Source organism: Puma concolor, chromosome A1 (genome assembly GCF_028749965.1).
Source record: "Puma concolor isolate L17-30 chromosome A1, mPumCon1.1.hap2, whole genome shotgun sequence".
NCBI lineage: Eukaryota > Metazoa > Chordata > Mammalia > Carnivora > Felidae > Puma > Puma concolor.
The window spans coordinates 28,958,651-28,986,567 of record NC_141667.1 but is presented as its reverse complement, the minus strand read 5'-3'; the positions used below and the strand labels follow the sequence as shown (position 1 = coordinate 28,986,567).

Here is a 27,917-nt window from a genome sequence, read left to right as displayed (position 1 = left end):
AATCCAATTCTGTCTGATTCTGAAGCTCACTCTTCTTCATTTAGCTTTTCTTTCTGTACTCCATTATCTCACTCTGGCTTGTCCAGGTGTCTTCCAAATAGTGCTGTCTCTGGTTCAAAGAGTGTCTCTGAGCACATCAGAAAAAGTTGCTCATTTCTCAAGCAACATTTTTATAGCTTAGTTTATTCTGTGAGCAAACTGAACAATTACACAGACTCACTCTACCAAGACAAATGGGAAGGCAGGAAGCTGACCCTCTAGCCTTATCAGAGGGCCCATATCTAAAGAAGGGGGAGTGAGGGGCAAGGTGGTTGCAGGGTAGCTCTGGTCTAGGGCTCAATCAGGAACTTCCAATTTAAATTCAATTAAATGACAGTTCTGCTAACCAAATGTCACCTTAGGAACCAGAAGAAGGTGCTGCTGAGCGACATACCTCCATTACCTCTCATCTGGTTGCTTAAGGGTGCTTTTCAAAGCCTGAAGGGGCTCACCACACCCAGTTCACAAGGGCCCAGGCTACCAGCTGTGAGCACAACTACCTTTCTTCCTTGGCCTCTCAGATGTGGCTTGGTAGGTTTGCTTCTGCTGAGATATAGAAAATAGGCTTCTGAGAGCACTGGATATGTGAGATCTGGGGATTCAGATCAGCAGGGTGCTACCTGGAGTCTTGAGTAGTCACATGCTCGCTCTGTAAAATGCCATGATGCTGTCAGAGGACTGAGAATCTCTGTCTTCCCTACCTGATTTTAGAGTAGTGAATATAGATTTGCAACCCCAATGTAAACATTTAGATATGGTGCTCTTGTGCAGTGCACAAACTGACCATCCATCCATAACAGCCTAGTCTCCAAATGACCAAAACCTACTTTGCTTGTGTCCTATATTCAGAATTACCTTGCAGTTACATTGGTTGTGGCCTATGTTGCTGTGTGTTCAATATGCACAAACCATTTGCCTAATGTCTCTTTTTCACTATCTGAACTTTTATAGGGTAATTATTCACACATGGAACTTTTGTTTTCATTCTTTATTTTACCAACTTAGTGAGGCAAAGCTGAGACTAGATTCAAAGTTTCTCACCTCTTTATTGTCTCTAATGAGTATTATTCTTTTACCTTTAATTTTCTTTTGGGATGGTGAAGAATGGGTTGAAAATAGGGAGAGTGAGCCATAGTACTTAAAACCAGCAAAAGAATGGATGTACCTCTTCTATCACTTTGACCAGTTTCCCTCCTACATATATTATTTCATTTGTAAATCTCCATAGGTATAATAAACACAAGTAGTCATTATTCCATTGCACTAATGCGTCATAATTGGCTTAGACATTCTCCTATATCAGAGTCTCTCTGAGGTTTTGAATGTAACTTTATTCATCCTAGGGTTATAATCTGTAAGTAATAGAAAAGAAAATTTCTTGGGTCTATATTCTCAATCTTTCTGATTATTTTGATTTACTTGCCTGGCAACTAAATGATGAATTGGTAATTAATATTGACTTAGAGTCAGATAATTGAATGGATTTACTGATTCATATTACTATGTATATGAATATTATATAGATCAAAAGGAAACATGTAGGTGAATTTACCAATTTCGATTATAATTTTGTTTGAAATATTTTTTGACCAAATGTAATATGAATATTCTAGGCCAAATATTAATTGATATTAACTTTTCAAAATAACGTGATAATTTAACTAAACATACTCTGAATATGGTGGATATATGGGAAGAAGAATACAAGGAATTCAGGAGAAGGAAAGATGAAGAGGGAAAGGGCATCAGAGGTCCAGCTCTAGTGACTTCATGTAGAACTCTTCCTGCAATCTGTAGGTGCCAATCACTATCTTTCATGGCTGAGTTTGAAGACCCTCAAAATTCTTTTTAAAAAACTTTTAAAAAATGTTTATTTATTTTTGAGAGAGAGATAGAGTGTGAGCAGAGAAGGGGCAGAGAGAAAGGGAGACACAGAATCAGAAGCAGGCTCCAGGCTCCGAGCTGTCAGCACAGAGCCCAATGCAGGGCTCAAACTCACAAACTTTGAGATCATGACCCTAGCCAAAGTTGCACACTTAACCCGCTGAGCCACCCAGGCATCCCCCTCAGAATTCTCTCATATTAAGAATTAGTGTCACATGCTTCAAAACTTCCAGATTTAAAAAAAATTCCTTCCATTAAGGACTTTGCTATTCTCTATTGCAAAGAGCTTTCATGATTTGTCTACTTTTAACGTGCAGAAAGTCCAGACACAATCAGTGTCTTCATATATGTCCGAATGGCAAGCCTACTCCCATATACAATTTCTTACCTATCTTGACTACATTCATTTTCCTGCAAGTTATCTTTTTTCCTTTAAGCTTCACACATATTTCGCTGTCTCCAATCAGTAAGAATTTCTTTGTCCTGATGAAATACATCTCTTGCATTTTATTAAAAGTCAGGCATTTCACATCCAAAAGAGCCCCACTGTAGAAACAAAAAAGGAATCTATCTTAATTCAAGTAAGAGTTTCTGTATACAATGGAATAGCATTACATGTACATTTCAGTTTTGTGACTTCAACTCTGTCCACTGGTATGTGGGTATATAGGTGCTTGTGTGTGTGTGTGTATGTGTGTGTGTGTGTGTGTGTGTGTGAGAGAGAGAGAGAGAGAGAGAGAGAGAAATTAAATAATGTGGCTTCTTGGTACCATCACAATGGTATAATGATGATATACTCTGGCGTTACATGCAACTGAATATGAAACTGTCAAAGCCTGTTCGTGAAAAACCTGGAAAATTCCTATTTTTAAATAATTGATCATTGAAAAACAAAAATGTTTTGTAGGTGGTTAGATAATTGCTCTTTTTGATGTTCTGCAGAAATAAATTCAGGAAATAAAGCCTGTAAAGGAACATTGACCAAAACAAAGTTAAAGGAAATGATACAATAGTCTAGAGGATTATATACATAAAACCATATACACTTAATGAGTAATTTGGGGACTTTAAAAGGTAATTTTGACTGTGCTCCACTTTTACCTCATCAAAAAACTTTAAAATCAACCCTTATTCCCATGTTCCCTTTCCTCTTCCCAACTAAGATCAGTCTTTAAATAAACTGAGGAAGAGAGATTGTTGCTTATTGTACAACTAACATCAAAAGCTTCACATTGCACTTTTTTCAATAAAAAGTATAACTATTAGGTCCAGTAATAGCAGAACAACTTGTATCATACTAACCTTCCAATATATAACTATTATCAACCTTGGACAAGATATTTTTGAAAATCCTTTTTAAAAGTTTTAAAGAGTAATCAAAAGTATGCAGAAATTACAGGGAATTTTTAAAAAATGTTAACTTATTTAATTTGAGAGAGAGATAGAGAGGGAGCAGGGGAGGGGCAGAGAGAGACGGAGACAGAGAATCCCAAGCAGGCTCCATGCTGTCAGTGTGGAGTCCAGTGTGGGGCTTCAACCCATGAACTGTTAGATGATGACCTGAGCCCAAATCAAGAGTTTGAGTCTTCACCAACTGAGCCACCCATGCACTCTGAAAGGGAATTTTATCCTTTATAAAAGGGTAGATGAGCTCCTTGTTCCTGCTTTTTTCTTTTTCTTTGTTTGATAGCACTCCTCAGGTCACACTGTGACAGGCATCTAGAATCTAACAAAAAGCCACAGTTTTATTGTCTTGAGAAGTTAGAGGACTTCTTGTGTGGATGGATATTTTTAATGGGGAAAGGCCTAGAAATGAGGAAGCTATGGAGAGATCTGCATATAACCTCTGCTCATATCATTATATGTCCCTTTAATTGTCAAGTATGAAGGAAACTCTAAGGAAACCATGGGAAAGGAATAGCTAGATGACACTAGAAATAACTGAGCTGAGATTTTAGGTATTATCTCAAAAGAAAAGAGAATTTAAAGATTAATCCAGTCAAGTTAACTAACAGAGTTCAAATCAACAGTTGGCAGAGTAAGTTAACAGAATCCAGAAAACTTGTTGTCAATAATGTCTTTCCTATAGTCAAAAGCTACTACAAATGACTTAAGAAAAGAAAAATGAGACCCATAGTCAAGACAAAAAACAGTCAATGGAAACTGACCCTAATGTGACCAGATGTTAGAATTAGCAGAAAAAGACCTTAAAGCAGCTTTTGTAAATGTTTAAGGGCTGAAAAAAGGATATGGTCATAATGATTGAATAGATACATAATGTTAGGGGTGAAATGGAAACTATAAAAGAAAACAAAATGAAAATGCTATAACTGACAAGTAAATCTAAAATCTTTAAAAATGTACTGAGTGTTGGGGCACCTGGGTGGCTCAGTCGGTTAAGCGTCCGACTTCAGCTCAGGTCATGATCTCGCGGTCCGTGAGTTCGAGCCCCGCGTCGAGCTCTGGGCTGATGGCTCAGAGCCTGGAGCCTGCTTCCGATTCTGTGTCTCCCTCTCTCTCTGCCCCTCCCCTGTTCATGCTCTGTCTCTCTCTGTCTCAAAAATAAATAAACTTAAGAAAAAAAAATTTTTTTTTTAAATGTACTGAGTGTATTGGAAGGACTTAATAACAGATTGAAGATGGCAGAAGAAAGGGTTGTTGAACTTGAAGATAGATCAATAGAAATATTAAGTCTGAAAAAACAAAATCTCAGTGACCTGTAGGATGATATCAAGACTATTAATAGAAGAACACTTCCTCAACCTGAAACAGGAAATTTAGGAAGAGTCTACAATTAACATCATGCTTAATGGTGAAATTTTGAACATTTTCCCCTAAGATACAGACAAAACAGGAATATGCAGTTTCACCATTTTTACTCAACAATTTACTGGAGGTTCTAGCCAGTGTGTAAAACAGGACAAACAAGCAAACAAAAACATATCCAGGTTGTAAAGGAAGAGAAAAAAAGCCTTTCTTTATTAGCGGACAACATTATATAGACTCTCCAACAAAATTACAGGAACTAGTAAGTTGAATTCATCAAAGAAAGAATATAAAGGACAATTATATTTCTACAGACTAGTATCAAACAATTAGAAAATAAATTTTAAAACCAACAGCTCCATTTATGACACCAATGAAAACATAAAATGCTTAGAGGTAAAATTAATAAAGGATGTTCAAGGCCTTTGAAATAGAAATTATAAAATATTCCTCAGAGCTATTAAAGGAGATCTAAATAAATGAAGACATACATTCATGGATTAGCAAATTTAGTAGTAAGAAGATGGGAATATCCCCTAACTTGGTGTATGTAATATTAATCAAAATCTCAGCAGGATTTAAAAAAAATTGACAAGCTGATTCTAAAATTTATGTGGAAATACAAAAAACTCAGAAAAGCCAAAATCACACTGAAAAAGTAGAACAAATATGTAAGATTCAGAGCAGTTGATTTCAAATTTACTATAAAGCTATGATAATTGGGCAGTCTTAGCACTGGTGTAAGAATAAATAAAAGGATCAATAGAAAGTATAAAGAGTTCAGAAATAGGCTCACACATAGAAGGTTAACTGATTTTCAATACAAGTACTCTATCAATTCAATGGGAAATAGAAAATTATTTCAGCAAATTGTCCTGGAACAAGTAAACAAATGTAGGGAAAATATGACCCTGAATCTCATGCAAAATTAATTAGATACGGATTATAGACCTAAATGTAAAGGCTCAAACTACAAAATATCTGGAAGAAAACATAAGAAAATATCTTTTTGACTTTACGAGGGGACAAAGGGAGTAATGACACACAAAACACTGAAACATGAAAGAGGGGAAAAAAAGGGTGCCTGGGTGGCTCAGTGGGTTAAGCGTTGTACTCTCGCTTTTGGCTCAGGTCATGATCTCATGGTTCTTGGGTTTGAGCGCTGGGTGGGGCTCTTTACTTGCTTTTGGCTCAGGTCATGCTCTCACAGTTCTTGGGTTTGAGGCTGGGTGGGGCTCTTTACTAACAGCCTGCTTGGGATTCTTTCTCTCCCTCTCTGCCCCTCCCATGCTTGTCCACAGACATAAGTTCATGCACACACACACATGTGCTCTCCTTCTCTCTGTCTCTCTCATTCTCTCTCAATAAAAAAACAAACAAACTTAAGGGGCACCTGAGTGGCTCAGTGGGTTAAGCCTCGGACTTCAGCTCAGGTCATGACCTCACAGTTCATGAGTTTGAGCCCCAAGTCAGGCTTCTGTACTGACAGCTTGAAGCCTTGAGTCTGCTTCAGATTTCTGTGTCTTCCTCTCTCTCTTTGCCCTTCCCCAGCTCACATTTTCTCTATCAAAAATAAATAAATAAACTTAAAAAAAATCTGCTGCACCTTTACAAGAAAAAAAAGACATTGGACTTTCATCAAAATGAAAACTTTCTGCCTATTAAAGTACACCTTAAGAAAATGAAATGGCAAGCTACACACTGGCAGAAAATAGTTGTAATGAAGATATCCGACAAAGGAATTGTATCCAGAACATATAAAGAATTCATACTCATCAACAATAAAAGGATAAATAATTGGGTGAAAAGGACAAAAGGCTTTAACAGGCACTTGCTACAAGAAGACATGCAAATAGCCAGCAAGTATGCAAAATGATGGTCGACATGATTTGTTACTTGAAATACATAAATAAAAATCACAAGGTACTATTTCAAAGCCAAATGTTGGAGATGACTTTAGCTCTCACACTCTGTTGGTGGGAAAGTAGAATGGTATAACCACTTTGGAACACTGCTGGATAGTTTCTTACAGTTAAATACACACCAAGCCTATGATATAGTAATTCCATGCTGAGGTTTTTACTGCAGAGAAATGAACAAACTAATTTGTACAAAAATTTTAACAGCAACTTAAAAATTAATAGTCTCAAATTTGGAAAGAAAAAAACCTCGAATATCCATGTAAAGGAGAAAGGATTACAAATTTGTGATATATTCATTCGGTGGAATGAAAACTCAGCAATTGAAAAGATGAGATCTGAAACATGCATCAATGTGGATAAATCTCAAAAAGAAAAGAGTAAACAGTGTGTTACTCCACTTATAAGAAGTATTGGAAACTGGCAAACCCAAAGGGTGATGGATTGTTCAAAGGGGATGGGTGGCTAGAAGGGGACAGAAGGGTAAAAGAAACGTTTTGTATGAAAGAAAGAATGAAAAGTATGTACACCTATTGCAACAATAATTAAACAATGCAAAATAAAAATAAAAGTACTCATTTCTCTTTCTTTTCCAATCGTCAATTTAATTTCTGTCTCCTGTGATAAACATGATTACCAATTTGTTTTCCTATATGCTCTTCCAGCCAAATAGCCCTGAAAAGAGGGATAGCTGGCTCAAATTGGAAGTGGGGATTGTAGCAAGAAAAAAAAAAAAAAGAAAAAAAAAAGAAAATGAGTTTGCTTACATGAAAAGAATTCTTTTCATTAACCAGATATTTTTAAAAATATCACAGGGAATATATTCCAAAAATGTCCTTTGCTACCTATGGTACAGAATGTGTTGGTTTTCTTTGGTAAATTAGATGTGTGTACACTTTCCTCAACATGTGCTCAAGTGAGCCCTTTCCAGGATTGTTGCTGGATTCTGAGCAGAAAGAACATGTCTGTGTGGCTTGAGGTGAGGTGGGTGTGGGGTTAAAATCTGAGGAGGATGGCTCGGCTGTAGGTGCACAATCTCCCTGTTCTAGGCTGCTGTGGTCTTTGAGTGACTAGTTACATTCCTGTATTCAAACAAAGACAGAGATGGGTCAAGAAATTTTAAGTTTATTAATTGGCTAAATATATTTACTATTTGTGGAACATCCCTTAAAATTGCCACCTTCCCCCAATTATAGTTTTTTTGTTAACTGTTAATCTTTCAGGGTATGCAGCTGTGTGGCTTTAAATGTGTGTGTGTGTGTGTGTGTGTGTGTGTGTGTGTGTGTGTGTGTACGTGAGTGTGTTGGAGTTTCTAGCGAGTGTGTCCCTCATTGGGCTAACTGGGTTTTCCCCCTTGGAGTAGAGTAAATATTAAAAGCAAATTTTTAAGTTGGGCCAGATGGATACCAGGGAACAAACTTGGGAGGAATGTCATGTGGACAGTTCTGAAGATAGCCTACATTTCCTAATTTGATAAAGATAGAGGGGGAGAATTAGAGCATGATCCCATTTCTGAATTTTAGGTAAACATATGATGTGGAGAAATTAGAAAGGCAATGCCTTTTAGTTCAGTCAATGAGTTTGCAATATATTTTTAAGTGAAGCATAGTACAATATTCAATTATAAATCCTTAACAGGTAGCAAGTTTTTCGTATTGTTAGAAGTTTAAAAAGAACCTAAAATGGCATTCTTGGTTTATTCCCACTTTTTGGAAAATACGATAAATGAGCAAAAAAAAGTAAATAAATAAAGGATCACCCTATGGCTGACTTTTGAGCTTGGGCCATCCTTTTAAGGGGTCTGAATTCCAGGAGCCACCCTATGTGGAGGGGAAGCCATGTTTGTTGCTAAGAAGAACCTATGGCCTGGAATAGACAATCTTCTTTGTGCCAATGACACTGGCTTCAGGCAAATGGAAGAAACTTAGTGTATTCCCCACGAGTTCAACTCAATTCAATGTAATTCATTTCAACTCACTTACCTAATTTGAAACAATTTCCTTGGTTGCTAAATATGTATTGTTAAGGTTAGACGTATTCTAGAATGACACTGTCCAACACAATAACCACCTCCCAATATGTGGTTATTGAATACTTGAAATATCACATGTGATGTGCTCTAACTATAAAATATACAACAGATTTTGAAGATGCAAAAAGTAATGTAAAATATCTCATTAATGTTTGTGTTTATATTGATTACATGTTGAAGTGATAATATCTTGGATATAGTATATTAAAGTGTATTGTTAAATCAGATATGTTAAATTAAATTAATGTCACCTATTTATATTTTATTTATTAAAATGTTGCTACTAGAAAACTTAGAATTATATATGTGGCTCACACATTTATGGATCATACTATATTTCTGTTGGAAATACCCAAAATTCTAGGGTATTTTGGGGGCAGAAAAAAGCACCACAAGTATCCAATGTTAAAATTAAACACAGAGACCACACTTGAAAATTCCCTGAGCAGACAAAACAAGTTCGTCATATATGCAAATATTATTTTAGCTTACTTTACAAGACAAGCAAGATTAACTTAACCTGGGTCACTTCTTGTTTATGCCTCTGAAAATCATAAGCAAAACTTAAACCATTTGCCAAAATTGATATGAGGTAACCACCAACCAATTTCCTTTTGGTTAAGAAAATTCTAATATTATAGCCAATCATTGTAAAGAATAGACACTCATTGTCTTTACACTATATAAGTTGCTTTATAACAATATACCTCTGAGCCTCATTCTATATTTTAGTTTGAGCACAGCTGGTTTGCAAACTGTCTTTTTGGTACATGCTCAATAAACTTTTAGAAATTACTATTTCAGTGATTTACTGGCTTTATTTCTGGGGTGGCTTTTTTTTCATGTACTTTTGACCCCAGTAGTACTATAGGCCAACAAATTTGGGCCTATACGACCTTCCCAGAGGGCATCAACAGTAACCCACTCACACAAACCCTCTTGTTCTGAAAATAGGGAGAGATTCCTGGGGAGACCATAGTGCCTACTTCTTCAATTTAGCTCCAGCCTCCTAAATCTCTTTCAATCTTGTCTGGTTTAGCTTGATAAATGCATTTCTCCTGATGGGGCAGACAGATATCTACATGGAAACATTAAAAAACAGAAACAAAAACTGTAGCCTTTGTTCCTCATTTGGCCTCTAAAGACAGAATCTATCTCAAAAATATTTAGCAACTTTGAAAGTTAGCATGGTTTACTGGAGAAGGACTAAATTAATAACCCCTGGCAGATATTGCTAGGTAACTCTAGAATATGAGATAAATTTGGCAGGGTGCCTGTGACATTGGTGGTAAATCATAGAAACTAAAAATGACATATAGGAAGTGTTATCTGTAGGTGGCACATGGAGGTGACTGTGATGCTCCCAAGAATGTGGAAACAAACAAAAAAATCAGTTGCCTTCGAGAGCTGACTATGGACCTTATATAAGCACCTAGAAAGCAGGGTCCCAAAGTCAAGTGCCCACAGTGTCTACGAAAGTAACATAAATGCGAAAAGTGGGCTTACGTTCAGGGCTGAGATTTAATTGTTCATCCACAGAAGCAGCAGGAATTCTGTTCAGGCCCTTTTGCTGGATGGGCCTGCTATTATCAAATCTGATTTTTAAAGAGATACCTAGATGTTTAAGTGCTGGTAGCTAGTCTTAAAACATTAAGCACTTTGAGATCTGAACCAAATAACTTTAAACTTTAAAAAATTTTTTTTAAATATTTATTTATTTTTGAGAGACAGAGAGAGACAGAGCATGAGCAGCAGAGGGGCAGAGAGAGAGGGAGACACAGAATCTGAAGCAGGCTCCAGGCTCCGAGCTGTCAGTAGAGAGCCCAACGTGGGGCTCGAACTCAGAAACTGCGAGATCATGACCTGAGCCGACGTCAGATGTTTAACTGACTGAGCCACCCAGGTGCCCCAACTAACTCTAGTCATAAAACCAACAAATAAATTTCCTTTGTTTTGCTTCCATATTTACTGAACAACCTTTTGATCTCATTTTTAATAAAAATCAATCTACATTGAGAATTAAGTACTATTTACAGGTATTGACCATATGCCAACCACCCCAATGAAATGTGGTTGTTATGATCAGAGAGCTTAGGTAACAACTCCTTGGTCACAGAGCTCCTTAAGTGTTACTATGGGGATTCTAACCTAGGTGCTTGCTTTTAGTGCCTCTGTTGTGTTATTCCAGGTACCTGAGAGGTGGTTAAGTTTCTGGTGAATAAAAAATTTTCAGATCCCTCAGTAAGAGTGGATTTATATGGACATATACTCCATTGGTCCACTCTGTTCCTCTTCTCCCCAAACACCCACTCCTATTGGTCCTGAGCCCAGTGTGAATATTTGGGTATCGATAATAATTGTATCTATAAGTGTGAAATCTTCAATTGGCATATTGGTAATATAACTCTGTGATTTTGGCTAATCCAAGTCCATTCCTGGGAAATGGATCTTCTCATTGAACACCAAGTAATTTGGTTTCTAACCCCAGGAGACTGGTGACCAGATCAGGCGGTAAACTCTTCTATGAATATGCCCCTAACAAGCCTGCTGGGAAACAGCATCTGGTTTCTGTCAACAATTCCACCTGTGAAAAGACTTCAGAAGAAAGTACATTTTTCAATGATTTCCAATTTCTTCTTTATAAACATGTTAAAGGAACAGAAAGCTCCAATGAAGCTAGTTACATTGGCAAAGCAACCTAGCCTCGTAGGCAAATACAGCACTCCAAGTGACTTTGACTTGAGAAACAATGTTCCTCCTGGGATTTGGAGTTGCATGAAAGTCCCCCCTCAAAGTGTGGATACCTTCACAAACACAGATGCTCTCCAGAATCACCTTAGCCTCCTCATACTTAGTGTTTCACACTGAAAACATGTCTTAAGACAATCCCTTTCCAACCAAAATACATAAATCCAATTGCAAACCCCCATTGGATGCTGCAGATAGATTATAATATGACAGAAGTAATCAAAAGACTTGCAAAAGGAAGTGGGCAAGTTTGTTCAAGTGGTCAAGGAAGTGGTGTGAGTGAAAGTGGACAGAAAGGTCAGCCTCAGCCTCCTGAGGAGAAACTATATGAACACTGCTGTCCACCAAATAGCGTGGTGGAGAACCCAAAGTCACATAACTGTTGGAGGGGATTTTGTCCATAAAAAGGAGCACATGGCTGGAATAAGCTGTTTGCCTGTTTTAGTGTAGTTTAGTTGCAGTATAGATTCTGGACATCGTAGATTCCTATTCTGACAGATTTCATTCCTGGAAAGTGTGTTATAGAAGTGAACCAAGAAGCAGACTGAGAACACACAATGGAATTCAAGTCCAAGATTGTGTTCTCGAAAGACTGCATCAGGAAGCATTGCATGAGCACATTCAGGAAGCTCCTGTAATTTAATGTAAGGCATGGAATTTAGGGCTTGTCTAGACCATATATTAGGGGATTGGTGAGAGTCTACTGAATTTAAGAAGCCCTCTTTTACTACTAGTGGGTCTTGACTCCCTTTTCTTGGTAAGAACCTACTTAGGGCATTTGATATGAATTTGGAAATAGCCCTAAGTTAGAATTTCATGTTGGAGTATCTTTTTCAAGTCATCAGAGACAGTAACCCAAGGCAATGAGATGGTTTATGGAGGGAGAAGAAAACTCTCTGAGTTTTTCACCAAACTTTCAAACCAGAGAGAGACTTACTTTTTTTCTTTGCCTTTTCCCTGAGGCCTTATGAAAACAAGAGCCAGATTATTCCTGCTGATTTTTGGAAAATTGATACTAAGGGTACCATCTAGAGTCAAACTGTGCCAAGAAGGTGGAAGTTAGGTCTGTATTCATAGATTTTTTTATTTTAATGCCTCTTTCCCAATAATTATATAATGGATATGTCTTCCAATTAAATTATTATTTTTTTAAGTTTATTTATTTTGAGAGAGAGAGAGAGAGGGAGTGAGTGGGAGAGGAGCAGATAGGGAAGGAGAGAGAAAATCCCAAGCAGGCCCTATGCTGGCAGCGCAGAGCCCTGTGTGCGGCTCGAACTCACAAACCATGAGATCCTAACCTCAGCCAAAATGGAGAGTCGGATGCTCAACCAACTTAGCCACCCAGGCACCCCTTTAATTCAATTATTAAAGTATTACATTATTTATTTATCCAAACCTCCCTATGAATTTGTACAACTCATTTAACAGGTGAAGAACTTGAGGCCTACATGAGTTCCATAGCTTGCTTTAGGTTGAAAAGCTAAGACGGTGCTGGTATTGGGATTAGAAAAAGGCAACAGCCCTTCAGAGTGCAGCAAGACACTAGATTGTCTCAGGCAGATAAATTTTGGGGGAGGAGTGTTCTAAGAAAGCAAGATTTAGGGGCGCCTGGGTGGCGCAGTCGGTTGAGCGTCTGACTTCAGCCAGGTCACGATCTCGCGGTCCGTGAGTTCGAGCCCCGCATCGGGCTCTGGGCTGATGGCTCAGAGCCTGGAGCCTGTTTCCGATTCTGTGTCTCCCTCTCTCTCTGCTCCTCCCCCGTTCATGCTCTGTCTCTCTCTGTCCCAAAAATAAATAAACGTTGAAAAAAAAAAAAAAAAAAAAAAAAAAAAAAAAAAAAAAAGAAAGCAAGATTTAAAGTCTGCTATGAAGGGGGCGCCTGGGTGAATCAGTCGGTTAAGTGTCCAACTTCGGCTCAGGTCATGATCTCATGGTCCGTGAGTTCAAGCCCCACGTCGGGCTCTGTGCTGACATCTCAGAGCCTGGAGCCTGTTTTGGATTCTGTATCTCCCCCCTCTCTCTCTGCCCCTCCCCTGTTTGTGCCCTGTCTCTCTTGCTCTCAAAACTAAATAAAATATTAAAAGAAAATAAATGCTAAAGTCTGCTATGAAGTCAGGAGGGTTGGGAGATCTCCAAGTTCCATACCATCAGCTTGCTGTACCAGCAAGGACTGACTGACAGGAGAACCTATGAAAGTATCTTTGCTGGAGTATTTTGGTGAAGAACAAGGAGTTTCAGGAAGTTTTTGGAATTCATTCGATTTTAGTACTTGACAATTATGCTCCATACTCTTTCCTTTGCTGCGTAGTACATGAAAAGAGAGACAGGATTTCCAGGCACCCGTAGGAGCCAATATTCCTCACCATATTTCAAATTCCAGATTGGTGCTATTGACATCTGGGTCGTCAAAAGTACAGGTCAGCAAGTGCTGGGATCCATCCACTTCCAACTGACTGTAACACGAGAATGGATAGTCATCCAGTTCAGCATCATCAAAGTCTCCTGGGGAGGAACAAACCTGTAGTTGTTAATGGGGCAAATATGTGCATCCTTTTGAAATCTGGAGTGACATTAATGAAATGGCAGCCTTTGGGGGCAGACATGAGGGAGCTGTTATAAGTTTATCTCAAGAAGAAAAGCCCAAGGCAAAAGACAGAAAAACCAAAACCAAAGCAGAAAAGATCCCAAATCCAAACCAAAATAATACCTAAAGAGCACAGATTTTTCTAGAATCATAATGATTTTTCTAAATCATAAAAATTAATAAATAACTTCCAAATATTCATTTTTAAATACATTATACTCTTTTTCTTTTTAAAAAATGTTTATTTCTGAGAAAGAGAGAGAGAGAGAGAGAGAGAAAGGGAGACACAGAATTGGAAGCAGACTCCAGGCTCCAAGCTGTCAACGCAGAGCCCAATGCCGGGCTGGAACCCAAGAATCGTGAGATCATGATGTAAGCCAAAATGGAGAGTTGGACACTCAACACACTGAGCCACCCAAGTGCTCCTATCTCCAAATATTTCTAAATACCTCTGACACTGGGTTAGTGCATTAGAGATCTAGAGTAAAATATTAAACATACACTTTCCTTTTTACACTATAATTTCTTCTGTTAATTAGTGAATTTCAAATAAGAGATACTCTATCTCTATTATTCAAATGCTACCTAGCCTTTGACTTTATTACTAATCTTCATTTATTTCCTCCCAAGTATTTTTTGAATGAAGGAAGATGAGAGCTATCATACAGTCAGAAGTTCACTTTTTTAAGGGATAGATTTCCCTTACCTGAATAGGAATTCCAACTAAAAGTACAATTGATTATCTCCATTGTGTGAATATTTATTTAAAGCAATTTGTCTTAAGCTACTAAGGCAAATGTGATTAGATTAGATCTGCTGGGACTCAGATCTGGTGGACTTTCCTACAAATCCTATAGGTATTACTTCAGTGCTTATAGATCCTTCTTCTATAGATACTGTATCTTAAGATATTATCAGAATTCTGAAAGTATGTAGTGAGCCAGAATCTTTTGTCAGTCACTTTTGGTAAGTACAATTTGTCATAGATTGTATTCGATTTTTTAAACTGGGTTGAGGCCCTTAAGATTCAATAGACATTTTGTATCTATATTTCATAATATTTAATAGAAAAAAATGTATCAGCAAATATACTTGGACTGAGACCTGAGAAAATCCAGAGTAACCGAAGCCATTCTCAGAGTAATCAAGTGTGAGCTTATGATGGCTTCTAGGTCCATTGTTACTAAAAATCACTTTGGCCCATCAATGCTAGAAATTAGAAGCTTCTAGAGCTTCAAATAGGATACAGAATATACTAAAATCAAACCCGTTGAGTGCCCTGAAGGTCCTTTTTACTTAAATTACCAAGTAGTTCTGTGGGAAAATTAGTAAAGCTGGTTGTGAGTGGAGTGGACCAACTAGATGAGTGACAGGTTGGTTCAGTCAAAGCCACAAATCTTGAAAAACTACATCAAGATAAAAAGCTGTGGGTGCTGCTCTGATCGTTCCTAGAATCCATAGGCTTACAATTCTGCCACAAGCAAAGATTCCTTATGTAATTTCAGTAGGGTATAGACCCCTTCCTGATGACAGGCAGGTTTTTGTTTGTTTCTTGAGAGAGAGAGAGAAAGAGACAGAGAGACAGAGAATCTTAAGCAGGTTCCATGCTTTGCACAGAGCCTGCCATGGGGCTTGATCTCATGACCATGAGATCATGACCTGAGCTAAAATCAAAAGTCAGACGATCAACTGACTGAGCTACCCAGGTGCTCCCTGATGACAGTTTTAAATAATGAGGGGCAACCCACTATTTAGGGCTCACACTTTAAACCATGTTCATTCCTAATCTGATAGTATTAAAACCTCATCTCCTAAAACCTTTTCTCAGTGGAACAGTGGTGGTTGTAGCCTGCCTTTACACAGCAGTCCTCATTCTGTTTTGAGGTTTTCTCCTCTTTAAATCTTCCACCAATCCTGTACAACAGAACCTACATTACTATTTGGATTCAGACTTCTGTGGATCAGCTTTGTGTCCAAAATTCCTCAATATACAATATAATACAATATACAAGATAAACCGGAGAGCATAGACTAGCAGATGCTGAGCACCAGCAGAACAAGGCATTCCTACCACCCTTAGCCATCCAGTCTGGTGAAGTGTGTCTGATGTATATGCTTATACAATATACAAAACACTAGTCATACAATTAAAGTGGCTATGTTTTGAGAAGCAGCTTACTGGCTCTTTAGGAGATGTTACTGGGCAAAATTGCTTTGTAACCAAGAAAAATTCCCCTCAACAACTTGCAAAATTGCATGGCATTTTAAAAAGAGAATGTTCTACCTGACCTAAGCTGAAAAATTCTTAGAGCATTATACACAGTGGTTAAAACCTCCAACACCAGAGCTGGACAGATGTGGGTTTAAATTCTTCCTATTTTACTTTGTAACTGTGGTCCCTGTCAGGTTACTCAACCTCTCTACACCTCAGTGTTTTGATATGGAAATTCACATTATATGAGAAATCATTGAACAAATATATGCAAAGAGTTAGCTTAGAACATAGTAAGCACCTTGGGGTGCCTGGGTGGCTCAGTTGGTTAAGCATCTGACTTCACCTCAGGTCATAATCTTGTGGTTTGTGAGTTCGAGCCCTGCATCGGGCTCAGAGCCTGGAGCCTGCTTTGGATTCTGTGTCTCTTTCTCTCTGCCCTTCCCCCACTCTCACTCTGTCTCTGTCTCTGTCTCTGAACAATAAATAAACATTAAAAAAATAAAAAAAAAAAACATAGTAAGCACCGAATAAGGGTTAGCTATGATTATTATCATTTTTCTGTTTTTGAGAAATAAGTAATGAAACGGTAACACAAGAATTCTAATTCTAAGAATCTACATGAAACCTTTGGGGATCCTTTGAAAGAGTTCTATGTCAAAGGTATTATTACTATGATTTTGAAATTACATAGAACTTTTCAACAGTGAGTTAACTTACTATTCTTTCAATACTATCTAAGCATATTTGTCTATAAAAATTTAGTTTTTTAAAATATGCATTATTGACAAGGCCGTGTGGTTTGGAAGTCTTCCTGTTGAAAGGAATTAGTTGATCAAAAACATACATGGTTTGGATTATTAAAAAATATCCCTTTCTTCTATCATCCTTGTGGTTATCAACAAACTAATCTTTCAACAAAGAGCAGTGGATTATTATACACCCCAAACTGAAAAGTATTTTGAGGTGATCAATGTGGATGGGTGGTTATAGATATCCTAAATAAAACTGAAATTTGAAAAATTGAAGTGAAACTCAGCTTTCAGTTAGAATTCTTATTTCTTTTTTTAAAAAGTATGGCCATCAGGGAGAAATAGAAGGAAAATATTATACTCCAAAGAGTAAGAATTAGGTGTTACCTGCCAAGCAGCTATCTGTGCAAATATAAGGGGACATGTACCAAGGAATTATGATCATCCCCACAAAGTGATTCATATACGGTCACACTGAAAAATGTCAGCTTTCTGACAATTCCCTTAGTGAAAATATTCTAGGGATTTCCACCCTTAGTAATTACATGACTTAACATATCTAAGTTGAATCATTAAGCTGGTGTCTTTGGTATCTTTGATAGGAAAATACTTTTCAACTCTTAGAGCCAAAGAGCTTAATTATCGGGAGCAAATGGGTGGTTCAAATTCCCAGGTGGCTCCTCTTGTTGCCATTTTGTCTTTGTTTACAGTTGTGTTGTCATTATGACCTAGTTTCTAAGTAGATAGCATTGGCTTGTAGGTGCTAAGTATTTCAAGGATCCCAAAGGGAATTACTATATGATGATAAATGTGTTGATATGAAGGCAATTAAATATATTTTTAGGAGACAACTAATACAGATCTTTCTCTGTTCAATTATTCACTAAGTAAGAATCTCACATAAATATCAAAACTGAAGGATTTTGAAGGAATTTTCAAATATTCAATTCAAATATTGAATGTTTACTACGTTCTAGACACTTTTAGGTGCTGGAGATATGGTGATGGTAAGTGCAGACAAAGCTGTTGTTTCTGGAAACTATTTTATCATGAGAGTTATGCTTTTGGAACCTCTTAAAAAAACTAAACAAAATAAATGTAGTTTGATTTTTTTTAACAAGGTTAAATTACCTTGGAGATTCTCCAACAAGCACAACCATTGCACCTATATGGGTATTCCTTTTGTAAGAGTAGAAACATTGACCAACATTTAAGATCCACATTTATAGAGTTAAATGCATTCTTTCTAGACAATTCTAAGACTTTATACCACCCACAGTATTGTTTCCTGGCCTCCTGTCCCCGTGGTTAGAACTTACAAATGACAGAAAAATGACAGAATATATGGTAATTCTCCAACTCCATTCTAACCCAGTGTCCAGATCAGGTCTTTGGGGATCTAAGTAACCCGAAGCATATGCTAGAGATAACCTGAAATCTTAAAGAAAAGTTAGAAATGACTCACCATTCTGTGCATAGCCACTTTCTCCAGAAACGACTTGAAGTAAATAGAAAACCATACCAAAAGCTGTACCTAGAATCATCATTCTGAGAGAGAGAAAGAGAAGAGAAGGGAGGTGTGTGAGCCTGTGTGTAGGAATGAATGAGAGACAGAGCACCAGTGAGAGAGAGAGAGAGAGAGGCACCAATCTACAGCTTTAGCACTTTATACTTATTTAACCACAGACAGGGGGAAGTATAAACACAGCAAAAAAGAAGGCAAGTGCCAGAAACAGGAAGTCTGAGTAAAAGTATTGCTGTTGTAAGCAGAGGTAGAGGAAATGAAGGGATAGAGCATTTGAATTATTGTACCTCTTTGGTATTCCTGTAAGTCCCCAAACTTATTGTGCTTATTCCAGAATAAGGTAGTACATTCAAATATAGTCCAAGATACCTGAGACTATAGAGTGTGAATAAGGCTCAGTTCAAAAAATAATCACAAAACAAAACTGTAAACTTACAGAGCTAATCAATTGATTGGGGTAAGTTTTGCTTTAAGGAAAGATTCTGCACTTTATTAAGTACTTTATTGCAGATTATTTTAAAATAGATCATCTCCAGTTTCTGAACATATACACTAGAGAATTTCGCAAGAAACTCATTTAGTTTTCTGTGTATCCCAATACTTATACTTCACTGATCAAAGTAGGCATTCAAGAATTATTTATTTAGTTTAGAAGTTGGCAAACTACGGCCAAAGGGCAAAATTTGGCCCACCACCTATTTTTGCAAATAAAGTTTTATTGAAACACGGTTGCTTTTGTGCTACAGCAGCAGAGCTGAGGACTTGTGGCAGAAACTGTATGGCACACAAACCGTAAAATCTTTACTCTCTGGTTCTTCACAGAAAAAAACTGTTGATCCCTTGTTTAATAGATAAACAGTTATTTTCTCAGTGTATTTATAATAGGATTCTATTTCTGACAATCTGATTTCCACACATTTCAGGAACATATGGCATTTGCAAACCAAACTAGTACATACAATATATATAAGGGGCAGAAGCCTGAGACAATGACAAAGATAATTCAGTCTCTCTCTAAACTTGTGTGTCAATCAAAACTATTCCCAACACGGCCTCAGGGTTAAAGTAGTGACACTTGTGAAGCCTAACTGACTTCCCGGGAATTGTTGGATCTTTTTCTTTAAACTGCTATTAGTATTCAAATGACGGTTCCTAGCAATCATTGTTATCAACAGGCAGAGGAAGCCTTCTGGAAGACAGAGGTCTGCTCAGGTCTTCCACTGGCTAATCACCTGGATTCAAGCTAGGAAACACCACTCGCCTCTCTTTTAGAAAAAAGCCACAAGACTGCAATTATTAGGTGATGAGTACCGAAATGATGAGTAGGCAGTGTGTACTTAACTGTTTGATTCGTAGATATTGGGTAGAATTGGCCCTACAGGACTATAAAAATGGTTAAATTAGCAAAGATGAGCGACACCCTCCCGTGCATAAAACAGAGAGTCTTTGAAAGCTGCATGAGTTCACTTAACTCACCATTACAGTTATTGTGACAATCTCATAAAATAAGAAAAGAAGAAGTAAGGCATCTGTACCAGTCTCTAGAAGCCTGTCTTCAGTGTTGAGGCAGATCCAGTGATAGAGATGGGATGCTCTGTTCAGAAGATCACACTCTGGACTGCAAACTCAAGGAATATTTCTCTGCAAGAAGCCAACTGAACGGGCATAATCTATATCCTCCATCTGCTAAGGCCTACTTTTGGCATTTTCAAACATATTTCAAGCCAAATAAAGAGTGACAATTTTGTGCACCAGATAATAATTTCTGCCCTCATTTCTAATCTTGTCTAGAAAGCTTGGTTAGAAAATCATGAGTCTGATTCACAACAATTGGTATATTTTGTTCATTGAGCTGAATATCCTTTCAAGAAAGATACAATTATAAATTCTCATAAGCTAAATAAGTGTTAGAGGAGGAACCATGAATTATATATATATCCACCAACCCAGGTGTCATGAATTGTTCAGATTTTCACTCTATGGGTGAGTAATTGGGTCGTGTCTCTTTAAATTCTCTTGTTTATCATTTAAGTGGACTATCATTTTGATTGTATCTCTTTCCTTTAGTTGTGAAGATGTAAAAGAACAAAGCCAAGACACAATATTTTGGTACAGCATGTGCTAGTTTGCTCAGGGGATTTCCACTGGTGTACTTACTCTTTTTGGGTGGGGCAGGAGATGCTGAAGGACCTAGAGAGAAACCTAGATATAGCGTGGGGAGCTCAAAGAAATGTGAAGGCTCATTAGTCAGTCCTTCTAGAGATTCTTGGGGAACAATGGTGCTTTCTCTGTTTTCTTCACCAGTCTTGCTAGTCTTTTGAAACTTAGGAAAGCTGAGGAAGAACTGCCTTGCTCCACCCATTCCCCCAAATGAGAGACATTCACCTTGTTGCTTTGTCATTATTGTCCCTGAGAGAAGTGGAGAGCTAAGAAAAGCAGATCAGGAAAGACGCTCAGGGCACCAGAGCCTCCAGCTGAGAAGCCAGGATCCCAGCAGTGGACAGAGGACAAGGCAGATCCTTGGACACAGCAACCTGGTTGGAGCACACATCCTTCCCTCCTCTTTTCCCATCATTTCCTTTCATCACTATCTTCTCTCTTCCCTCTCTGCTATGTTGTCCTCCTATGATGTGGTGGATCATAGAAGAGGAAAGCCATTGTATTGTTTCTCATACACAAGCAGAATTCAATAACCTTGTAAGACTCCCAGTATCAGTTGGTCATAACTTTCCTTTCTTCCTTTGTGTGTGAGGCTGTGTGTGTGTGTGTGTGTGTGCGATCATTCAGAGTATTTATTAAACAGAGAAAGCATAGAATGCTTTTCTTTCCTTTTCCTACTGTAATAAGTTACATGCCCTTTGTGTATAATAGGTAGAGTCCTGAAGAACTCAGAGAACATACCTTTTAGCTAGATTTGGGATTCCAGGAAGGGGGGGGTGGTGGCATTGGAAGAGTGTGTGCACCCTTTATTCGATTTTTGTTTTTTTGTTTTCTTGGTAGAAGTCCTCTCCCAGAAGTTCCAGGTTCCTCTCTTTTTCCCAGTCAGTGAGGACAAAGATTTTCCTGGGCAAATTCAGGCTGAGAATCTTTACTACTAATCTTCATTATCTGGACTCATCTCTTAGGACCAGAAATTTCATTTCCATCCTTGACAGAAATTATAAATTTAGTGGGACAGGCACCACTGCGTTATCTCTTTCAGCACCCTTGGGAAACAAACTGTTTCAAGGGCAAAAGCACTTCTCAGAGTCAGTTTTTATATGAAGCTTATAAAACAGCCATTAACAGTTAGTAATTTGTCCTAAGTGAGAAAGATTTAAAAGTCACTCACCTTGTGACTGAAGACTGAAGGACAATAAAGTGAAACAACAACAGCTACAATAGTAATAATAAGCAGTATTATGTTGCTATGGAAATATCCTGGGAAAAATCTGATATTTGAAAAAATACTCAGAAAGTTCCAAAATATGTTCTGTGAAATCTGTATAAGTTCCCCCCATCCCTGTCACTTATCTAATCCTTAATTAACAGATATTACCCATGAGATGGGAAACAATCTTGAGCACCTACATGCTGGGAAAAAGAAATCGAGGCCAGCTTAGTGGAATGACTGGGGACCCCCAAGGACTATAGGGCATAAAAGGAGGAATAAAAACACCCAAGGCTGTCAAGTAGGTGAGGGTGGCAGTCGGGAGCCCTAATCTTGCTCTAGTCTTAAATGAATTGTCTTTAGCATTTTACCAGTGTGTGCTGAGTCAGTCCCTAGGGCCCTAAGGGGGAGTCCCAGCATCACGAGGTTTCATTTCCAGGAGCACAGCATTTTCCTTGTTGTGGCTCTTCTTTCATTTCCCTTTCCTCCTTACCCTGCATCTTCAGCCCCCGGCCTTGCTGTCATGTCATGCAACAAGTTCTTTCTGGGCAGAGTTTGAAGAGCTATTATCGCCTTGATGAGATTTTAGTCTCTGTCTTTGAATGCAACAAAAATGGAGTCTTTGCTAATTTTTCACTCTTTGCTCATTTCTGCTAGACAGAGAGTGTTTTGATGTCAATACATGCTCAAATTTTGGTAAAAGCATGAACCAGAATGCCAGTCCTTGAGGAAAGTGGTATGCCTTTTGGCAATGGCTCCAGGTCTGGTTGCTTTTGCCGGCAGCTGGAACACAGCGTGGGTCTCTCTGTCCCTTCAGACCCTTACCAACAGACAAACAGTTCAGACCAGGCCCATTTTCTCTGATCTCAGGTCTCTGATCCCAAGAGGCTTTAAAGAACAGTAAAACCCCAGAGCTAGGGTTCCAAATTTGGGTACTCCATGCATCTCCTGAAACTCCAAACAATACATGGAGATAAAAGATTTTTCTTTTCTTAGAACCTCAGATGGGACTGTGACAAAAATATTTAAATTCCAATCCATTGACTCGGGGGAGACACCATGATAAAGCACTTGAGCTGTCCTCATGGGGACCACGGACTATACAAGACCTGAGCAGCTGTGTCTGAGACTCTTGATTTGAGTTTCCTGGTTAGTTCTCTTAATTCTTGGCAGGTGACAGGAGTTTATGTCCGACGCGATACAACTCAAGCATCAAGTATTTGTGCTGGTCACCACCTTCCCTACTCTGGGCAGATGAGAAAAGGCTGTCCTTTCTTATTCTAACACTGACTGGAAGGAGGCTGGTCTTACTCCCGAGGAGGCTTCTCATCATTTTCTTCTGTCTCAGCACTGTGTGTGCACTTTCTTTTTAAAAAAATTTTTTTTTCAACGTTTATTTATTTTGGGGACAGAGAGAGACAGAGCATGAACGGGGGAGGGGCAGAGAGAGAGGGAGACACAGAATCGGAAACAGGCTCCAGGCTCTGAGCCATCAGCCCAGAGCCTGACGCGGGGCTCGAACTCACGGACCGCGAGATCGTGACCTGGCTGAAGTCAGACGCTTAACCGACTGCGCCACCCAGGTGCCCCCGTGTGTGCACTTTCTGAAGCAACTCTCTTCCTCCCTACAAACAGCATAGTCTATTTCTTGACTTTAGCCAGGTTGTGTGCTTTCTCTGGCTGAACTGTGTTCCACCACTAGAAGCAGAAAGGAGGGCATTTATTTTGGGTAAATGCAAAGTAATAAAGGTGGCGGCAGCAGGCAGGGAATTTTAAATTTGTACAGTGTACATCTTGTGCTTGTGTTTTCACTGAAAGGACTCATCTTTTTTCCAGTTTATCATGGGAAGCTGGGTTTTGCCTGCACTGGTTATTTTACAATGTCTTTCAGCAAGGCAAAATCTTATTTTAAGTAAAGTCTCAGATCGTTCTGGGCAGTGTTGTGTGCCCAAGTTTTCAGAGGTCCTTCATCCAGGCCTTAGGGGTAACAGAGGATGTAGGCAGGAAAGGAGGAAGCTGAACCAGCATGCTGTAAGTCTATCTCCAGCATGGTGATGTTTGGGAAATATGAATCATTGCTCCCTCCCTACTCCTACCCATAGGTTTTCCTTTCCTGTTTTGCTCTTCTCGTGCCCCACTCCTGACACATTCTGAACTTTTCACTCAGGAGAGAAAGGTGGCAGTTGAAAACATTTAAAAAGAGCGTTCTTTCCTGGCTTTTGAATTCAAAAGCCAGAGTCGAAGAGAAGAGTGGGGTATATAGGGTCACAAAGGAGAGGATTCTCAACTCCTTTGCCCCCTCAAATATCACTTCCTCTATCCCTCAGACTAAACAAGTGTCCACTTTGAGGGAGAAAAAAATGACAGAAGGGGCAGGGAAAGAGGGAATGTTCCCAGGCTGACAGGGACCAAGTGGGAGAGCTCAGGTGGAAAAGAATGGAACCCACAACTGCAAACCATATGCCAACACCTGGGATCTCCTTGCAAAGTGAGTCAGATTCCCTTCTCTTCACTCTGGGGGACCCTACACAATGCCATAATTCAGAGCTCCACCAGCCATCCTTCCCGCAGGAAATGGCGAGGGCTTCACTTCACCACAGACATCAATTTCTGCTCCAACTTCCCAACAAGGACAAGATTCTAACACAGTCTGGCTTTCTCCCCATCAAAGTGTCAGGTAATTCTTAAGTCCTGGAGGAGAACGGCCATTCAGATGGGGCTGGAAATAGGGAAAAGAAATCCTTCTCCCTGTTCCCCCACTATGGACAGACTGTACTTGAGGGACTGAAGGAAACAATGTGAGAATACTCAGAGCCAGGAGAATAGTAACATTCCTACTGCTTAAAACCCATTTTATAGTGTAGTTTTCTGTGTTAGATTTTGTTTGGAAAATGAATGAGGTCCACGTCTTAAAAATTTTAAATCTCTAGATTCTATTCAAGAGGGCATGGATTTGGAATCACACCTGGGCTGCTATTCAACTCTGGCTAGTGCCTCTCATCAGCAAAGTGGGGGAATGATATTTAATTCTGAGGACCATTCTGTGGTTGAAGTACATGCTTCAGTGACTGTCACATAGGTATTTAATGCCTGCAAGTTTTCTCCACCATCTGCATTCATCAAGAGGGAAACAAAAGTAGCAGATGATGTTGTAAAATGTTACACCACGTATCTCCCCTTTTATTAACTTTTACCCCATGACCCTCCTCCAACAGGTCTCTACTGCCCCAAGTGAAAATTATCATACTAGAAAACAGAGACTTCAATTTTTTGGTTTTCAATTTCAAAGGCACACTCTATAACGTGGGAAAAATTTAGAGCAATTTTTTTTTTTTTTAGGTAAGACATGTCCTCCTTTCTCTGCATCATCTGAAGCCAATTCAACACACACCCATTCTCACCCACACCCCTCTCTCCCTCTCTTTCTCTCATAACTAGATACAGAGCTTGTAACTGAGTGAGGGAAAGGGACAGAAAGTGAGTAGAAAAGAGAGAGCACTCATGACATGGAGCCCAGAATCCTAAAACCTCCCTACAGTAGGATATAAGTCCAAGGTGAAGGAGAAGGTCCCTCAATAGGCTTGGGGGATGCAAGAAAGAAGAGACATGTGCTTCATTTCTCACCAACATGCTGAAGTGACCATCCCACAGGTGTCCCCAAGCCTTTAGAGCACTGGAGAACAGAGTAGAGATGGCTGCCAAGGGTGGTTGGGCACAAAGTCTTGAGCTGGTCTCACAAAGTCCCTGCATGCCTCCAGGCCCCACGGAGAAGCCTGATGTTTTTGTTTGTTTGTTTGTTTTTCTGCATCCCAGAGAGTTGTGTGGATATGACACCAAGATGCTATGGGTTAGGGGCCACTGTCAACAAATCCCATATGCCGGAGGTGTAGGGGACCAGCTGGAGCCTCAGATGCCTCAGAGGATGCCTGGGGATGTAACATGTGTGAGGTCTGGATAAAATAGTTTATTTCAGAAGATGCCAGGGAAGAATGAAACACTTTTGGAAGACTATACGTTCAAGGGCCATGCTATTCCTCTGGTGACATGACATCATGAAACCACCACTCGTGTCAAACCCCAGACAAAACTAAAAGTCAACCATGGAAAAAGAATGGGGAAAGAAGAAAATCCCAAATTAATTAATGTAGTTGACCCCCAAGAATCACACAATTTTAAAACTGGAATTGGGGGGGGGTTGCTTAGGAGGTTGTTTATCTGGATTCTTTCTTACTAGAGAGAAGTAGAGTGAGCCCAAGAGAAGTTTAACTGCACACAGACTTGGTTTCAGAAGTCATGGCAGTTTTACAGGTAACTGAGCTAAGATGTTACTTAAAATCACTTGGTCTGTGAGAGCCTTTGTAAAACAAGAGATTCCTGGTACATTCAGTTGAGCCCTGAATACCCAGCCCACTTTGCTGCAACTTGCTTTTGTCCCTGTCCATGTGAATATTGCACTATTTTTTCTAGCTGCAAAGAATGCTCAGTTGTGCAAGAAGTGTAATTCCTGGGGCTCCTGGATGGCTCAGTCAGTTGGGCGGCTGACTTTGGCTCAGGTCATGATCTCGCAGTCCATAGGTTCGATCTCTGCATCATGCTCTGTGCTAACAGCTCAGAGCCTAGAGCTGCTTTGGATTCTGTGTGTGTGTTTCTCTCTGCCCCTCCCTGACTCACGCTCTCTCTCTCTCTCAAAAATGAATAAACATTAAAAAAAAAACTTTAAAAAGAAGTGTGATTCCTTATTCCTGTAGCTCAACTTTGTTTTTACCTTTGGTCCCTATTCTACTGGAGGTGAACAACTTGATCTTGCTAATGCTGAATAAAATGCATTTGATTGAATGATGGTTGGGTACCATGCTTAAGTATGGTTTGAGTTTTAGGAGTTGGGTGTATATAAAGAAAGGTAAATATGGATGGCACTGGATTCTTTTAAAACATAGATAAATGCCTAACTTGGCACTTTCTCTGGAAGCAGTCATAGAAACTCACCCACAGCTTGGTTGAAGAATAACGGAATGTTCCTCACTACTGACAATCATCTGTATACTCTCTCCTGCTCTGATCCATGCCTGGATAGGCACCTTCTTCATCTGTTTCCATCACCTTCTTACCATTCCCATCCTCCCGCCAGGCCAGGCTGGTGGCAGCCTCTGACTCTTACTGAAAAGTCTCATTGCTACAGATTGACTATATTGAAGTTCTCCTCACCATTTCCTTAGGGAGAATTATAACATATAAAATTTAAAAAAAAGAACCTTATTCTTTTGCATGTATATATCCAGTCATTGGAAAGGCTGTTTGTCAGAAAGGCTATTTCTCATTTCATTTGTGTTGGCACTCCTTTCTAGAATCAACTAACCATCAAAACCCTAGAGGAGAAAGCAGGAAAAAACCTCTGACCTCAGCCACAGCAATTTCTTACTTGACACATCTCCAAAGGCAAGGGAATTAAAAGAAAAAATGAACTATTGGGATGTCATCAAGATAAAAAGCTTCTGCACTGCAAAGGAAACAATCAACAAAACTAAAAGGCAACCAACGGAATGGGAAAAGATATTTACAAATGACATATCAGACAAAGGGCTGGTATCCAAAATCTATAAAGAACTCACCAAATTCTACATCCAAAAAACAAATAATCCAGTGAAGAAATGGGCAGAAAACATGAATAGACACTTCTCTAAAGAAGACATCCAGATGGCCAACAGGCACATGAAAAGATGCTCAACGTCGCTCCTCATCAGGGAAATACAAATCAAAACCACACTCAGATATCACCTCACACCAGTCAGAGTGGCCAAAATGAACAAATCAGGAGACTATAGATGCTGGAAAGGATGTGGAGAAACGGGAACCCTCTTGCACTGTTGGTGGGAATGCAAACTGGTGCAGCCACTCTGGAAAACAGTGTGGAGGTTCCTCAAAAAATTAAAAATAGATCTACCCTATGACCCAGCAATAACACTGCTAGGAATTTACCCAAGGGATACAGGAGTGCTGATGCATAGGGGCACTTGTACCCCAATGTTTATAGCAGCACTCTCAACAGTAGCCAAATTATGGAAAGAGCCTAAATGTCCATCAACTGA

General features: G+C 39.1%; 1 protein-coding gene across 2 annotated transcripts in view; it reads right to left on the bottom strand.

The window, feature by feature from the left end:
* IL7R (interleukin 7 receptor) overlaps positions 1 to 18,599 on the bottom strand; it is a 28,723-nt gene extending 10,124 nt beyond the window's left edge. The window contains exons 1-3 of one of the 2 annotated variants that reach the window (XM_025924344.2): positions 18,402 to 18,599; positions 13,752 to 13,890; positions 2,312 to 2,469 (exon numbers count right to left, since the gene is read on the bottom strand). In XM_025924344.2, the coding sequence (XP_025780129.2) occupies positions 2,312 to 2,469; positions 13,752 to 13,890; positions 18,402 to 18,483 (379 nt within the window). In that variant the 5' untranslated portion in view covers positions 18,484 to 18,599. The remainder of the gene's footprint in view (positions 1 to 2,311; positions 2,470 to 13,751; positions 13,891 to 18,401) is intronic. The other variant, XM_086676962.1, reaches the window with a different exon arrangement.
* Between the last annotated feature and the right edge of the window lie 9,318 nt (positions 18,600 to 27,917).